Here is a 17899-nt window from a genome sequence, read left to right as displayed (position 1 = left end):
AAATACAGCTGAAAGAGGCAAAAATGACATATTTTAGGAAAATTTAGTTTTGAAGGGGTGTTTGCCAGCTTCCTGTTGATTTTTGCTGAATGATGTCAAGAATGTAATGTAGGTCTAAGTGAGACCTACATAGAGGTTTTTGTTTCATGTCTCTATGACATTCCTAACGGAAGTTACAAGCAGTTTTGTATGTGTTTTCTTCCTAGGAGCAGTTTTGTCTGTGTTTTATTCCTAGGGGGCACTAGAGCGCAATTTTAAGTTTTGGGGTTAGGTTTTTAATTAGATCGCAATTTTCGCCAGTTCTGATGTGTGTGTCCAGTTTGGTGAGTTTTGAAGCATTTTAAGGGGGTCAAAATACAGCTCAAAGAGGCAAAAATGACATATTTTAGGAAAATTTTGTTTTGAAGGGGTGTTTGCCAACTTCCTGTTGATTTTTGCTGAAGGATGTCAAGAATGAAATGTAGGTCTAAGTGAGACCTACATAGTGGTTTTTGTTTCATGTCTCTACGACATTCCTAACGGAATTTACAAGCCGTTTTGGCTGTGTTTTTTCCTAGGGGGCGCTAGAGCGCAATTTTGAGTTGTGGGGTTTTTTTTTTTTTTTTTTTTATTAGATGGCAATTTTCGCCAGTCCTGATGTGTGTGTAAAATTTGGTGAGTTTTGAAGCATGTTAAAGGGGTCAAATTACAGCTCAAAGAAGTGGCGGTATAATAATAATAATAAAACCTTAGAAATACAATAGTGTCCTCCGTCCCAAAGGGAGATTCGGTCCCTAATAACTTGTACACTCATTTTTGCCCACAAAGAAACGTCGTCATCCCTGAGGTCTTACCACCACCAGTTCAGTTCGGTGTTAAATATTTTTTAACATCATGGAAAATGACTCATCCCATTTCATCTCGTTGTGGGAACCGTCAATCACTTAACTATTTGTTTGATGACATCTGTTTTATTTGTTAGTCATGGCTTTAAATTGTGGTACAAAGGGAGAAGAGGAAGTGAACAAATGTGGTAGTAATTGCTACAAAGACTGCTAAAATACCTGTGGCGGTGGGGGGCGTGGTTAGGGGGCGTGGAGGGGGAAGTGGTCGCCATGACTGCATTGTATGATTTGTTATAAGATTGTCTTTAAAAAGGCTCAAAAAATGTATACAAAAGAAAAAAAAAAAGCTTTTATTAAATAAATAAATGGTTGTACTTGTATAGCGCTTTTCTACCCCTTTCTAAGGAGCCCAAAGCGCTTTGGCAGTATTTCCACATTCACACACACACATTCACACACTGATGGAGGGAGCTGTCATGCAAGGCGCTCACCAGGACCCATCAGGAGCAAGGGTGAAGTGTCTTGCTCGAGGACACCACGGACGTGACTAGGATGGTAGAAGGTGGGGATTGAACCAGCAACCCTCAGAATGTTGTCACGGCCACTCTCCCAACTTCGCCACGTCGAAAAAACAATATCAAAATCAAATTACAGGATGTTATTTATGTACAAACATTTGTTTGTTTTTTGTTGTTGTTTTTTTTACATATGTAGCATCATCTACAAAGATACAAAAAATTGCTATTGTGACATCTAGTGGACACATTTAGAACAGCAGTTTTTTATCATTCAAACATTACAGCTCATTTTAATACTTAGCAAACTCATCCCGCGGGCCGGATAAAACCTGTTCGCTGGCCCCATGTTTTAGACCAAACCTTAATCCGTCCATCCATTTCCTACCGCTTATCCCTTTCGGGGTGGCGGGGTACACCTTGGACAAGTCGCCACCTCATTACAGGGCCAACACAGATAGAAAGACAACATTCACACTCATTATAATTGTTGTAATTTATGTTAACTACTGTAAACCTATATATATTTTTTAATTATCACATATGTTTTGTATTTTTTGTCTATAGTAACTAGATTAATATTATTTATCATATTTTTTGTAATTTTTTGGACTAGTTTACATTAGGGATGCACCGATTAATCGGTAACCGAATATATTCGGCCGAATATAGCAAAAAAAGCCACATTCGGCCTTCGGTGGAATGAGTTAAGGACAAGGCCGAATAGTGGCGTGTGACGCAATTTTTTGACGCAGTGACGCAATCAACCAACGTGCAGTGACGTTGGGATATGTTGTGTACCTGTATAAGTGTATGAGGTTACAAGCACACACTTAATTGAGATTTAGTGGGGCCTCTGTTTACATTATTAGCCTGTTGTGTAGGCTACCTGTATAAGTGTATGAGGTTACAAGCACACACTTATTGAGATTTACTTGAGCCTTCTGTTTACATTATTAGCATATCTACTGTGGCTAAGCAGACTTTTGCCAAAAGGACAATAATTCATTTTTTGTGGGTTTATCCACTTTAATGCACTTTATTTTTTTTTGGAATGCATGTTTTGTTTGAAGGCCTAATATAAATGAAAAACTGTGCTTTTTTTGAAAAGCAAAGACTACTGGAATATTAAAAAAATGTCGATATTCAATAAAAAATTACTTTATTTGAAAAACATCCATCCATCCATCTTCTTCCGCTTATCCGAGGTCGGGTCGCGGGGGCAGCAGCCTAAGCAGGGAAGCCCAGACTTCCCTCTCCCCAGCCACTTCGTCTAGCTCTTCCCGGGGGATCCCGAGGCGTTCCCAGGCCAGCCGGGAGACGTAGTCTTCCCAACGTGTCCTGGGTCTTCCCCGTGGCCTCCTACCGGTTGGACGTGCCCTAAACACCTCCCTCGGGAGGCGTTCGGGTGGCATCCTGACCAGATGCCCGAACCACCTCATCTGGCTCCTCTCCATGTGGAGGAGCAGCGGCTTTACTTTGAGTTCCTCCCGGATGGCAGAGCTTCTCACCCTATCTCTAAGGGAGAGACCCAAACTCATTTGGGCCGCTTGTACCCGTGATCTTATCCTTTCGGTCATGACCCAAAGCTCATGACCATAGGTGAGGATGGGAACGTAGATCGACCGGTAAATTGAGAGCTTTGCCTTCCAGCTCAGCTCCTTCTTCACCACAACGGATCGGTACAACGTCCGCATTACCGAAGACGCCGCACCGATCCGCCTGTCGATCTCACGATCCACTCTTCCCTCACTCGTGAACAAGACTCCTAGGTACTTGAACTCCTCCACTTGGGGCAGGGTCTCCTCCCCAACCCGGAGAATGCACTCCACCTTTTTCCGAAAAACATGTCTAAATATTTATTCTAGGCTATTTATGCAATATTAAAAAAATTGTGAAAAACTGTATTCGGTATTTGGCCTTCGGCCAAGCGTTTAAATTTTATTCGGCTTCTGCCACAAATTTTTATTTCGGTGCATCCCTAGCTGAGACCCAATGTTTGCAATGTGTTGAACATGAAAATGGCGGCCGTATTACCTCGGAGACGTCACGTTCTGACGTCATCGCAAAGAGAGCGATAAACAGAAATGCCTTTAATTCGCCAAAATTCACCCATTTAGAGTTCGGAAATCGGTTAAAAAAATATATGGTCTTTTTTCTGCACCATCAAGGTATATATTGACGCTTACATAGGTCTGGTCGGGAGATCGACAGGCGGATCGGTGCGGCGTCTTCAGTAATGCGGACGTTGTACCGATCCGTTGTGGTGAAGAAGGAGCTGAGCCGGAAGGCAAAGCTCTCAATTTACCGGTCAATCTACGTTCCCATCCTCACCTATGGTCATGAGCTTTGGGTCATGACTGAAAGGATAAGATCACGGGTACAAGCGGCCCAAATGAGTTTGGATCTCTTCCTTAGAGATAGGGTGAGAAGCTCTGCCATCCGGGAGGAACTCAAAGTAGAGCCGCTGCTCCTCCACATCGAGAGGAGCCAGATGAGGTGGTTCGGGCATCTGGTCAGGATGCCACCCGAACGCCTCCCTAGGGAGGTGTTTAGGGCACGTCCAACCGGTAGGAGGCCACGGGGAAGACCCAGGACACGTTGGGAAGACTATGTCTCCCGGCTGGCTTGGGAACGCCTCGAGATCCCCCGGGAAGAGCTAGACGAAGTGGCTGGGGAAAGGGAAGTCTGGGTTTCCCTGCTTAGGTTGTTGCCCCCGCGACCCGACCTCGGATAAGCGGAAGAAGATGGATGGACATAGGTCTGGTGATAATGTTCCTCTTTAAAGTTGTTGGTAAAGATGAGATCTTTTCTAAGGAAGCACCCCAACTATCTGCCTCCCCCGGCCCCCCCTCCAAGGTCCATTTGTGATCCGTGCTTCGCTGGCTGGCAGTCAAGCCATGATAAAATGAAATGTTGCTGAGTTTCTTTGTCAGAGCGGATCCATTGTCACGCAGCTGACGCTTGACGAAGCCTGCATTGTTGTGCGCGGGCCACGCCGCCGAGCGTCATTTGCATGTCAATGGTGGCCAACAATGGGAACGACTGTGGCTTGTTCAAGGTTAAATAAAGCTAATGTTTGTCTAGCATCAGATGTCAGGGGTTTAGCGGGAGGATGCAAACACTTTCTGTGAGTTTGTCAATAAATAAAGATGCAGGCTAAGCGGTCGTCGGTAGGCCGGGACTGTCGGACTGGAGCTATGTGATGTCAGCGAGCATCCCCGCAGGCGGGCGACATGAGATGGCCTTAATCATTCATGGTCCTGTCACTGCTCGTCGCCGTCTGAGCCCTCCTCACGTGCTCGGTTACGTAAAGGCATTTGTCTACAAGCCAGCAAGATCCTACGCCAGGGGTGCCCACACTTTTTCTGCAGGCGAGCTACTTTTCAATTGACCAACTCGAGGGGATCTACCTCATTTATATATATAATTTATATTTATTTATTTATGAAAGAGACATTTTTGTAAACAAGTTAAATGTGTTTAATGATAATACAAGCATGTGTAACACATATAGATGTCTTTCTTTCACAAAGACAAGAATATAAGTTGGTGTATTACCTGATTCTGATGACTTGCATTGACTTGCATTGATTGGAATCAGACAGTAATAACGCCCACATTTTCAAATGGAGGAGAAAAAAAGTTGTCCTTTCTGTACAATACCACATGAAAGTGGTTGGTTTTTGGCATCTAATTCATCCAGCTTCCATACACTTTACAAGAAAAACATTGGCGGCAAATTCCGTAGCTTGCTTGATTGACATTCACGGCACCCGAGGGTCTTGTGAGATGACGCTGGCTGCTGCCAGTTCATTATTATGAAAAAATGACAGAGAGGAAGGCGAGCAACACTTTTTATTTCAACAGACTTTCGCGCCGTCCCTTCCGTCAAAACTCTAAAGGCCGACTGAACATTTCCTATCTTCACAATAAAAGCCCTGCTTCATGCTGCCTGCGCTAACAAAATAAGAGTCTCGGAAAGCTGGCGTGCACAAGTGATGTGCACGCCATCCTGTCATCCATCCATCCATCTATTATCTATCTATCTGTCTGTCTATCTCCATCCATCCATCATCCATCTATCTAGCTATCTCCATCCATCCATCCATCTATCCATCCATCCATCTATTTATCTATCTATCTATCTATCTATCTATCTATCTATCTATCTATCCATCTATCCATCCAGCTGTCCAGCTATCCATCCATCCATCCATCCATCCATCTATTATCTGTCTGTCTGTCTGTCTATCTTCATCCATCCATCCATCCATCCATCCATCTATCTATCTAGCTATCTTCATCCATCCATCCATCCATCTATCTTATCTATCTATCTACCATCCATCCATCCATCTATCCAGCCATCTATCTATCTATCTAGCCATCTATCTATCTATCTATCTATCTAGCCATATATCCATCTATCCATCCATCCATCTATCTAACTATCTCCATCCATCCATCCATCCATCCATCCATCTAGCCATCTATCTATCTATCTACCCATCCCTCCATCCATCCATCTATCTATCCAGCCATCTATCTATCTAGCCATCTATCCATCCATCCATCCATCCATCTATCTATCTATACATCTATCTAGCCATCTATCTATCCATCCATCTATCTATCTATCTATCCATCTATCTAGCCATCTATCTATCTAGCCATCTATCTATCTAGCCATCTATCTAGCCATCTATCTATCTATCTATCTATCTATCTATCTATCTATCTATCTATCTATCTATCTATCTATCTATCCACCTATCTACCTATCTATCCATCTATCTAGCCATCTATCTATCTAGCCATCTATCTATCCATCTATCTATCCATCTATCTATCTATCTATCCATCTATCTAGCCATCTATCTATCTAGCCATCTATCTATCCATCTATCTATCTATCTATGTCTAAATACGCTGCCACATTAAAAAAAAGCTAAATGAAATAAATCAGCACTGAATCAGATATTGTACACGTTTGTTGTGAATAATAAAGGATTAATTTTAGGCTGCCTCTGAATAATAGCACGAAATATTCCAGCACCTTCATAATGTTTAGTTATACTAAAGCGTCACTCAAATCTAATACATGTAAACATATTTAGTTATTCCAAAAATGTGGTGGGCGGAGCTTGAATATAGGCATGCTCTGTAGCCCTAAAAGTAAGGTAAATAGGAACTTTTTTTTTTTAAATCAGGTTTTTTGCATGAAAGAGTAGAAAAGCTTATGTTCAAAGTGCTGAGGGCCTCCAAGTGAATAGGATTGTAGTGCCTGCAGGACACATACTTTGGTCTTTTGTCCCGCCCACAGTCACATCCTCCTGATGAAGGTGCGAGGAGGGGGGAGGATGGGGCCCTCCCAGAGACATAAAACACTCCGTTTCCTGTCATGGCTGGAGGTGCGAGGCTCGCATCTTTTTGATATCTGAGAGGAAGCCCGCTGGCGTCTTTTATGTGGGAGCTCAATGTCCTCCACCACCCCGGTCTTTATTGCCCAGCGTGGGGCCAGGGAGGATGGGCGGGGCCACGGAGGATGGGCGCATCCACGTCAACGGGCGCCAACAGGAAGCTCCTTGTATGGCGAGCGAGCAGGAAAACACACTTTTGATGCTACCTGTGGCCATGTTTGCTAATGCAAGACCACCAAGAACTGTGGGATTGCTCTTAACCTGTTAGCACAAAGACGATACAGTACAAGGATATTCAATCAAATCGATGCTTTAAGTGGATGTATCAATATTTGGCAGTTCACTATGCAAAATATATTATTGTCAATAACTCTGCGTTTCCAAACCTGACAACATGTACGTATTTGTCATAGTCGCCACCAGAGATGTCCGATATTGTCCAACTCGTAAATACCGATTCCGATATCAACCGATACGATACATACAGTGGTGGAATGAACACATTATTAGGCCTGATTTTGTTGTGATGCCCCGCTGGATGCATTAAACCAGGGTTGTCCAATCTTTTTTGTCAAAGACAACTGTTTTTTTATAGTAAAACTGATATATGCAGTTTTTAGTAATTAGAGCCATGAAAGATCAATAATGCATTGATTTTAATTTATTATTAATTTTGAGAAAATACAGTACAAAGATAAAGAAAAATCCCATTAAATATAATTGGGATCGAAAAGGTGCCACACCCATAAAGTGATACATTTTTATTAGTTTTTTTTTTTACTTTCAACACGTGTTACGAGATCAACTTCAGATATGTCTGTCAATTTTCCGGCAAAGGGTTCTGGGTATTTGTTGTGTTTACCGTTTTTCCTTTAATTTCCGCCGGGTATATGCATATGCACCTGTCTAGAATTACTGCCGGGTCAAACTCGTTTCGCAAAATATTATTTTAATTAGGGCATGTCTAGAAATTCCGCCGGGTCAAGCTCTTTTTGCAAAATAATTAGCATATGCCGAGAATTTCCGCCGGGTCAAACTCGTCACGTCACGAGTGACAATTCACCTGTCATTATTTTCGAAATGGAGGAGGCTGATTTCAATCATTTGAAATCGCATAAAGGGAAGAAGATTAAGAGCTAGTCAGTAGGATTTAAGGTCCAAGCTATTGAATATGCTAAAAAGAACAGTAAGCAGCTATGTTTTATTAATATACCGTAGCTGCGTGTGTCAAATATGAGTCATTAAATGACTCCCGCCTCGTGGTGGTAGTGGGCGATAGTGATCCTTCTTGCGACTACTCGGCTGCAGCAGAAGAAGTGACAACAAGCAGCAAGAGTGAGCAGCGATCGTTTATTTTTTCCTCTTGCTTGCACTTTTAACATGGAGGATTACATATCTAAAATAAAACTGTTTTCTAAACTGGACTTTCAATCGAAGCAGGAGGTAATGAAGGAAGATCTCCATCGAGACAGAGAGACTTTTAAAACTGAAGAAAGATAAGGAAGACTTCTATAAACAAGTTATCGATGCTTTTGATCAGAAGGAGCTGCGCATGGACTTCATTTATAAGTAAAGGTAAGACCATAATAACGTTATTTTTATTAAATGTGCTTTTCATGATGGTATCCTTACATCACACTCAAATTTAGAAATGCAGGCCCAAATTTACCGCATGAGAAGAGGTTTTAAATTAAGTAGCGCCCCGGTGGCAATTCAAGGAAATAGTGTACATTGTGTTACGGTGAGGATGTTCTCCCGAAATGTGTTTGTCATTCTTGTTTGGTGTGGGTTCACAGTGTGGCGCATATTTGTAACAGTGTTAAAGTTGTTTATACGGCCACCCTCAGTGTGACCTGTATGACTGTTGACCAAGTATGCCTTGCATTTACTTGTGTGTGTGAAAAGCGGTAGATATTATGTGATTGCATAGGCAGTGCCTTTAAGGTTTATTGGCGCTACGTCCGTGTACACAGTGGCGTTTTAAAAAGTCATACATTTTACTTTTTGAAACCGATATTTTCCGATGTCACATTTTAAAACGTTTATCGGCTGATAATATCGTCAGTCCGATATTATCGGACATCTCTAGTTAGCACAAATACAATTCATTACAAGGATATTCAATCGAAAAGGTGCTTAAAGTGAAAAATATCGTATTGCCAAATAACTCTGCGATTCCAGACCTGACAATGTGTACGTATTTTTCGTGGGGGCCACGCATTTTGACCCTTGAATACGCAGGATACGCATTTCGCCGTTCTTAGTTATGTCACGACTGGATCGCTTAGTGATGCAGGGTTTGTTCTCCCAGGAAGCGAGAGGACGACTCCGGCTAGCACTTGCAGGTGACGACATAATTTAGTCGTAAATGAACACAAAACAGACAGAACAAGGTGCCGATCGCACCGGATGCTAAGGCTACTATTTAGCACGGACTAGAGTCTGGAACAAAGTTGTGAGGCAAACAGTGAATCCAGAACGAGTGATCAACAACGGCAGACTTAAATAGTAGTCTTTTGATTAGACACAGGTGTGAGGCAGGTGAAAATCATAAGTAACCATGTTGACTAAACTCGGGAGGTGCATAAACAGGAACTAAAGGAGTCCAAAACTAACAGAACATAACTAAACAAAACATGATCCGGACCACGGTTAGGATTCCTGGGGTGACTATTCTCCATTCAACACAATTCTCGATTGAAACCTATTCTTGAAACGCAAAACCCAGGACCAGTGAAGTTGTCATGATGTGTAAATGGTAAATAAAAAGAGAATACAATGCTTTGCAAATCCTTGTCAACTTATATTCAATTAAATACACTGCAAAGACAAGATATTTAACGTTCCAACTGGTAAACTTTATTTCTTGCAAATATTAGCTCATTTGGAATTTGTTTCCTGCGACCTGTTTCAAAAAAACCTGGCACATGTGGCAAAAAAAAAGACAGAGAGAGTCGAGCAATGCTCATCAAACACTTATTTGGGACGTTTCAAGGCTAATTGGGAACAGGTGGGTGCCATGATTGGGTATAAAAGCAGCTTCCATGAAATGCTCAGTCGTTCACAAACATCACATTGTCAATAAATGCCCGAGCAAATTGTTTAAGAACATTTCTCAACAAGGAATTTCACCATCTACGCTCCATAAAATCATCAAAAGGTTCAGAGAATCTGTAGAAATCACTGCACGCAAGCCATGATTTTACGGACCTTGGAGCCCTCAGGCGGTACTGCATCAACAAGCGACATCAGCGTGTAAAGGATATCACCACATGGGCTCAGGAACACTGCAAAAAAACACTGTCGGTAACTACACTTGGTCGCTACATCTGTAAGTGCAAGTTAAAAGTCTACTATGCAAAGCCATTTATCAACAACACCCATAATACGGACTGACGTAAATTGGAAAAGTGTTCTGCGGTCTGACGAGTCCACATTTCAAATTTTTTTTTGGGAAACTGTGGACGTCGTGTCCTCCAGATCAAAGAGGAAAAGTGCCATTCGGATTGTTTTTTAATTTTGTAAATGTTAAGAATTTACTTTAAAATGGACAGTCTACTTAAAACAATGTATATAATTAATAAGGCTTTCCTCCTCTCCAAGGTTCTCATAGTCCTCATTGTCACCGACGTCCCACTGGGTGTGAGTTTTCCTTGCCCTTATGTGGGACTACCGAGGATGTCGTAGTGGTTTGTGTTGTGGTTTGTGCAGCCCTTTGAGACACTAGTGATTTAGGGCTATATAAGTAAACATTGATTGATTGGAATAATGACATCAGGATCATGCATTATTCACCGTTACAAGCGGCCCTTTTGTGCCATGTGGCCCTCAATGAAAACCACTTCCTGTGCTAAATCTTATTCATATAATCAGACTTTTCTGGATCATAGCGACCTGCCTGGAAGCGAGCTGCTGGAAAGCTTTTTCATTAGTAGCAGGTAGCGTGTGAGCCCTTGGAAACACCGTATGTGTGTAACTCGCCGTAGAGAAACTACAAAAAAAACCAGCAAATTGTGCTCGAGTCTTTTTGCCCTCAAGGCCCCAACATGTAACACATCTCCCAGCTGAGGAAAATAATATCCTTCCACTTTGTTTTTCTTAAGTTTTTTTTCTTCTTCAAACCCTTTTGCCTGCGCTACTTATGCAACAATCAGCGGGACAAAGCCTTGGAGGCCGCCTGTTAGCGTTTTGAGAAAGGAAATTCCCACCAAAGGACTGGTTTTGGAAATGGTTATACTGTGACTACTCTTAAGTAAAACCCTGACTGCTCGTCCATATGTTTGTCATACTGTCGTGCTGTCACTCGCAACTTTCTTTGGCCCTGCGGCGGCTTTTTTTACTGTCAAACAGCTGTGGGAAAATTAACACTTGCAATTGACATCCTGTTTTTGAAACTCTGGTGAAAAGTTTCTAATAGCTCAAGTTTTTTTAATGTGGACAAGAGATTGCATTTCTGTTAAATATCTGTATCCCATGTGTCAAAAGTCAAGGGCCCGCGAACGAATGATCTGTGGCCCCTGGGATGATACCTGTGATTAGTGTTCTGTGTCTTGTAATGTCCAGTGTTATGTATTTTATTATGTACTACTTTTATATATATATATATATATATATATATATATATATATATATATATATATATGTATATGTATTTTATTATGTACTACTTTTATATATATATATATATATATATATATATACATATATATATATATATATATATGTATATGTGTGTGTATATGTGTGTATATATATGTATGTATATATATATGTATGTATGTATGTATATATATACATATATATATATATATATATATATATATATAATGTGTCAGAATCAGACATACTTTATTAATCCCCGAGGGGAAATGAAAAAAATTATAATATATATATATATACATATATATATATATATATATATATATATATATATACATATATATATATATATATATATATACAGGAAATGTTAAAAAAAATATATATATGTATATATATAATATTGGAAATGTTTTATATATATATATATGTGTATACATATTTTTATATATATGTATACATATATATATATATATATATATATATATATATATATATATAAAATATATATATATATATATATATATGTATATATATGTATATATATGTATATATACGTATATGTATAAACTTCCTGTATGTTTATGTTTATATATATATATATATATATATATATATATATATATATATATATATATATATATATATATACACAACATTAATGTATAACATTTAAAAAAACAGAGCTTTTAGTGTTTTTCACCACAGTTTCAAAACATAAATATACCAAGCGAGGAATTTCACGACCAGATTTGTCGCACGTTTGCATCCTATGAAAATGTTTTTTTCCCACAGTCCTGACGAAAAACACTTTGTTTCCGCAGGCGGATGAAAGGACAGTGATGGAGTTTCTCTGACAAACGTGCCCAGAAAGCGAGGTCTTACTTCCCCACGTCCACGTCCACATCCACCATGCCCATCCTCAAGCAGCTGGTCCACTCCAACCAGTCCAAGCGGCGCTCCAGGGCCGACCTGACGGCAGAGATGATCAGCGCGCCGCTGGGGGACTTCCGCCACACCATGCACGTGGGCCGCGGCGGCGACGCCTTCGGGGACACGTCCTTCCTCAGCACGCGGTCGGGCGAAGGCCCCGACGGCGACGCCAAGCAGGGCTCGCCGGGCCCCAAGTCGGGACTCCTGGCCCGCACCTTCCGAGGCAGCAGGCGCTCTCAGTCCGTCAACCGCGGCGACAAGTACGAGTACGGCACCGTGGCGCCGGCCAACTTCGTGAAGAACGCCATATCCTTGCCGTACCTTAACGAGGAGGGCGGGAGAGGGGGTGTGTCCTCCAACCCCATGAAGAAGCTGGTGGAGGTGGACGTCAAGCCGGCGAACGGCGCCGCCGCCATCGCCACCTTCGACGCCGAGCTGGACGAGCGGAATTTCGGCGACCTGGGCGACTTGCCGCCGTCCGTGCCTAAAGGCGGCAGCTTGAAGCACGCCGAGTCCATGATGTCCTTCCACATCGACCTGGGGCCGTCCATGCTGGGGGACATCCTGAGCGTGATGGAGAAGAAGGACCACGAGGACGTGGACTTGGGCTTCGAGGAAGGCAAAGGAAGCGAGGGCTCGCCGTCGCACATCCCGCTCATCGACGACGACGACGCGGCGGAGGTGCGGCCGCCCGCCAGGCCGCCCCGTATGATGTACCCCGCCGAGGCGCCCTACACCCCCGAGTTGCACGCCAGGGACGCCCAGCACCTGGACAGCTGCTCCGTGTCCAGCGCCGGCTCGGTCTCGGAGGACAGAACCGCGTACCACCCGAGCAACCACCTGCAACACTACGCCGACACGGACAGCGCCAAGTACAGCTCGCCGCGCGGCGACGAGGACTTCTCCTTCATGGACGACGAGGACGACGAGATCAGAGTATAAGCTAAGGACCAAACTAACACCCTAGTCTTCACTAATACTCACAAGGCGGAACCGAGTCACGTGGACGTCGCCTACAGCCGCGGGTGTTGCGGAAGGACAAAGACTGCAGCACGTGAGTCGGATCATTTTCTTTCTTTGACCGAATGCTCTTAAAGCTACGGCGCACTTAATCATCAGATCGACGGTTTTATGAACGTTTGCGGCGACCTTGGGATGTTTTTGTACGTTAGAAAAACGCCGATGAGGCAGTTTTTGTCAGAATCTGAGTGGAAAAGGAAGGACGTGGCGCGGACTTTTGTTTCCTTGACTGACTTTTTGGTAGCGACCTCACCATCCAATCACGACGTCGATTGACTTAAACGCATCAGATGTTTCCCCGCGCTCGTCGTCGGGGGTCAAAGGATGCCAGAAGACGTCAACTCGCCGGTCGCAACATTAGGTACGCCTGCAGCTTTCCCAGCATGCATCATTCTTTTTAACACATGAATATGAATACATTTTAATAATAATAGATTTTATTCGTAAAAAAGCACTTTACACTGAGCAAACAACCTCAAAGTGCTACTGTGTATTAAAAAAAGAAAAGAAAAAAGAGAATAATACAAATAAAAACTACAACTAGCACGCATAAATCTAAAAAAAAGCGTTTTCAAAAAGAAGCCCTTTTTAAAGGCCTACTGAAATGAGATTTTCTTATTTAAACGGGGTCCATTCTACGTGTCATACTTGATCATTTCGCCATATTGCCATATTTTTGCTGAAAGGATTTAGTAGAGAACATCAACGATAAAGTTCGCAACTTTTGGTCGCTAATTTTTTTGATAGCGACCAAAAGTTGCAAACTTTATCGCCTTGCCTGTACCGGAAGTAGCAGATGATGTGCGCGTGACGTCACGGGTTGTGGAGCTCCTCACATCCTCACATTGTTTATAATCATAGCCTCCAGCAGCAAGAGCTATTCGGACCGAGAAAGCGACGATTTCCCCATTAATTTGAGCGAGGGTGAAAGATTTGTGGATGAGGAAAGTTAGAGTGAAACACTAACAAAAAAGGCGGAGGCAGTCGGGAGCGTTTCATATGTAATTAGACACATTTACTAGGATAATTCTGGAAAATCCCTCACCTGCTTATTGTGTTAATAGTGTTTTAGTGAGACTAGAAAGTCATACCTGAAAGTTGGATGGCTGCGGTGAACGCCAGTGTATCTGAGAGAAGCCAAGGAGCCAAGATCAGAGCTGCCTTTTTGAGGTTCAAGAGGAGGTCCCATTTACCACTCAAGTCTCCGGTAAGAGCCGACTTAATATCAGAATTTTCCCATCCAAAAACTTGCTGGTCGACGTAGAGAAACATGTTCGCTTGACCGCTCTGTGTTAAAGCTTCACAACAAACAAAGAAACACCGGCTGCAATCCACCGCTTTCCACCAACAGCATTCTTCTTTATAGTCTCCATTATTAATTGAACAAATTGCAAAAGATTCAGCAACACAGATGTCCAAATTACTGTGTAATTATGCGATGAAAAGAGACAACTTTCAGCCGTATGTGGTGCTGGGCTAAGATGTCCGCTACGACCAATAACGTCACAAACACGCGTCATTGTTCTGCGATGTTTTCAACAGGAAACTTAGCGGGAAATTAAAAATTGCAATTTAGTAAACTAAACCGGCCGAATTGGCATGTGTTGCAATGTTAATATTTCATCATTGATACATAAACTATCAGACTGCGTGGTGGGTAGTATTGGGTTTCAGTAGGCTTTTAAAAAGCATCCACAGTCTGTGGTGCCCTCAGTTGGTCAGGGAGAGAGTGTTCCACAGACTGGGAGCGGCGGAGCAGAATGCCCATAGTTCGGAGCTTTGTTCCGTATTATTTTAAATTTATTTTGCTGTTGTATAGGCAGAATGTTCTTCTCCATTTATAGTAACATGCAAACTACAACCACATTATTTGAAATCAAAAATATATTTTTTATACTATCATATAAAATAAAGTATAAATTATTCCTTTTAAAATATGTATTTTTATCCAAATTATCAAACGTGTTGTGGGTATAAAGTCAGAATTTTCTTTTTTATTTGTAGTGCTAAACATAACAAATATAATTTAAAAAAAATACAAAAAAATATTTTAACTATATTTTTTAACATGAGTAAAATAAAGTATGATTAAATCATTTTAAAAAATACGTGCCAAAATGACAAAATACTGTGTACAGACTGGGTGTAAAGTCAGAATTTTCTTCTTTATTTACAACGATAAACATCAATAAGAAATATAGTAGTTAAACTAAAACATTATAAGTATTTATTATACATGGTTAAAATAATGATTTATTTTTATTTATTTTATTTATATGTAGCAAAATGACAAAATACTGTCTGCAGATTGTGGGTGTAAATTCAGAATTTTCCTATTCAGCTATAGTAAACTACAGCCAAGTTATTTAAATTCAAAAATAGATTTTTTTATACTATTATATAAAAAAGTATAAATAAAACATTTTAAAATATGTATTTTCATTGATCAAACATACCCTGGGGGTGTAAAGTCAGAATGGTCTTCTTTATTCATAGTGATAAACAACAATAATAAATATATTTTAACTAAAACAATAAAAATATATTTTTAAAGATGGGTAAAATAAAGTATGATAAAATCATTTTAAAATGACAAAATATTGCATACATAAATTCAGAATGTTCCTATTTAGATATAGTAAACAAAAACCCGATTATTTTAACTAAAACAACATATTTTTTTTAAACATGGGTTTGTTAAATAATATTTAAAAATGCTATGAGAAACAGAATTTACAATTTTCTCAAGCTTAAATAACAATAAAACATATAATATTTGGACTAAAACAATATATATATATATTTTTAAACATGGGTAAAATAAAGTATGATTAAATCATTTAAAAAAAATATGTGGCGAAATGACAAAATATACATAAATTCAGAATGTTCCTATTTAGCTAAAGTAAACTAAAACCCGATTATTTTAACCAAAACATTTTTAAACACGGGTTTGTTAAATAATTTTGAAAAAGGCTATGAAAAAACTGAATTTACAATTTTCTCAAGCTTAAAAAACAATTAAAAAAATATAATATTTGAACTAAAACAATATATATTCTATTTTTAAACATGGTTAAAATAAAGTATGATTAAGTCATTTTAAAATGACAAAATACTGCATACATAAATTCAGAATGTTCCTATTTAGATATTGTAAACAAAAACCCGATTATTTTAACTAAAACAACATATTTTTTTAAACACATATTTGTTAAATAATATTTAAAAATGCTATGAAAAACTGAATTTTCAATTTTCTCAAGCTTAAACAACAATAAAACATATCATATTTGAACTAAAACAATATAGACATATATATTTTTAAACATGGGTAAAATAAAGTATGATTAAATATATATTTTTTAAAATATGTTCCTATTTAGCCATAGTAAACTAAAACCCGATTATTTTAACTAAAACCACGTATTTTTTTAAACACGGGTTTATTAAATAATTTTCAAAAATGCTATAAAATAACTGAATTTAGATTTTTCTTCAAGCTTAAGTAGCATGTAAACTACTTTATTTTTTAAAGTTTTAAAACATAAAAATATATATTTTTCAAAAAAGATCCTATTTGGCGTACCTAATGTTGTGTCCCACATAGAGTATTTAGCCTTTTTTGCTAACACTAGCATGATGTTATTTTCCTCACGTGCGTTTATCTTTTTTTTATTATTTACTCCTTTTTTTCTCTCTCTCTCAAGGTAAAAGGGTTGATTAAAAAATTTAAAACATTTTCACACAAAAAGGATGCTTCGTCGTTAATGCTGGGGACTTTATTTTGAAAAGTCGCTGTTTTATCAGCATTATTACATCCTGATGGAAAATTGCTGTGAAAATTATCTGAGCTGTTTTTTTTTTTGTTGTTTTTTGTTTTGTTTTTCTGGACAAATGTGCAAACATCTGCATAAAAGCAGACAAAAGCTGGAAGAAGTTTCCTCCTATCGAGTGCCATGTTACTTTTCCACACATCACACAGTAATTCCTTTCAATAACGGCTCCATTTTTCAATAAAAGCTGCTGATATTAAACTATTTTCCTTTTATGTGCAACGTCAACAAAAAAAAAGTGTCCGCTTCGTGTTTGCGAATGACGTCATCGCTGTGACCGTGAAGCAGATCTTTAGCAAAGGGACTTTTATGTAAACCAGGCTGCTGTCTCCCTCTAGTGGCGGCTGCGTGTAACTGCTGTATGGCCGTTTATTTCTGCCCATTTGCGTCAGCTTCACACTTGGCCACTAGAGGGCGGTGTCTACACTATACAGTCTAGTGTAAGAAAACCTTTCAAGTGTAACTCTTCATGTTGCCACTAGAGGGAGTCTGTCAACATTTTGAGGTAAAATAACTACCAAAACAACCACAGCCATTGTCAATGTGCACAATAGACATGCTTTGGTGCAAAATATAAAACACAAACATGTACTAAAAGGTAGCACCCGATTAAAATGGGAAAGCCAAAGTGCTAAATATGAAAGGCAAAATGTTGATAAAAGGTAGCACATGAACCAAAAAGGTATGCTGAAGTTCTAAATATGAAACACAAATGCTGCTAAAATGTAGCATAAAGTGCTAAATATGAA

General features: G+C 39.9%; 1 protein-coding gene across 3 annotated transcripts in view; it reads left to right on the top strand.

The window, feature by feature from the left end:
* The window catches only part of cdc42ep4b (CDC42 effector protein (Rho GTPase binding) 4b), a 52457-nt gene extending 35106 nt beyond the window's left edge, over positions 1–17351 (top strand). For 2 of the 3 annotated variants that reach the window (XM_061907678.1, XM_061907679.1), the window contains exon 2: positions 12186–17351. In XM_061907678.1, coding sequence (XP_061763662.1) covers positions 12274–13236 — 963 coding nt within the window. In that variant the 5' untranslated portion in view covers positions 12186–12273 and the 3' untranslated portion in view covers positions 13237–17351. Of the gene's footprint in view, positions 1–8202; positions 8338–12185 lie in introns of those variants that run through there. The other variant, XM_061907680.1, reaches the window with a different exon arrangement.
* The last annotated feature ends 548 nt before the right edge of the window (positions 17352–17899 follow it).

This window comes from Nerophis ophidion, linkage group LG08 (assembly GCF_033978795.1).
Source record: "Nerophis ophidion isolate RoL-2023_Sa linkage group LG08, RoL_Noph_v1.0, whole genome shotgun sequence".
NCBI lineage: Eukaryota > Metazoa > Chordata > Actinopteri > Syngnathiformes > Syngnathidae > Nerophis > Nerophis ophidion.
Note: the sequence above shows the minus strand (reverse complement) of the source record. Positions and strands in the feature narration are given on the sequence as shown.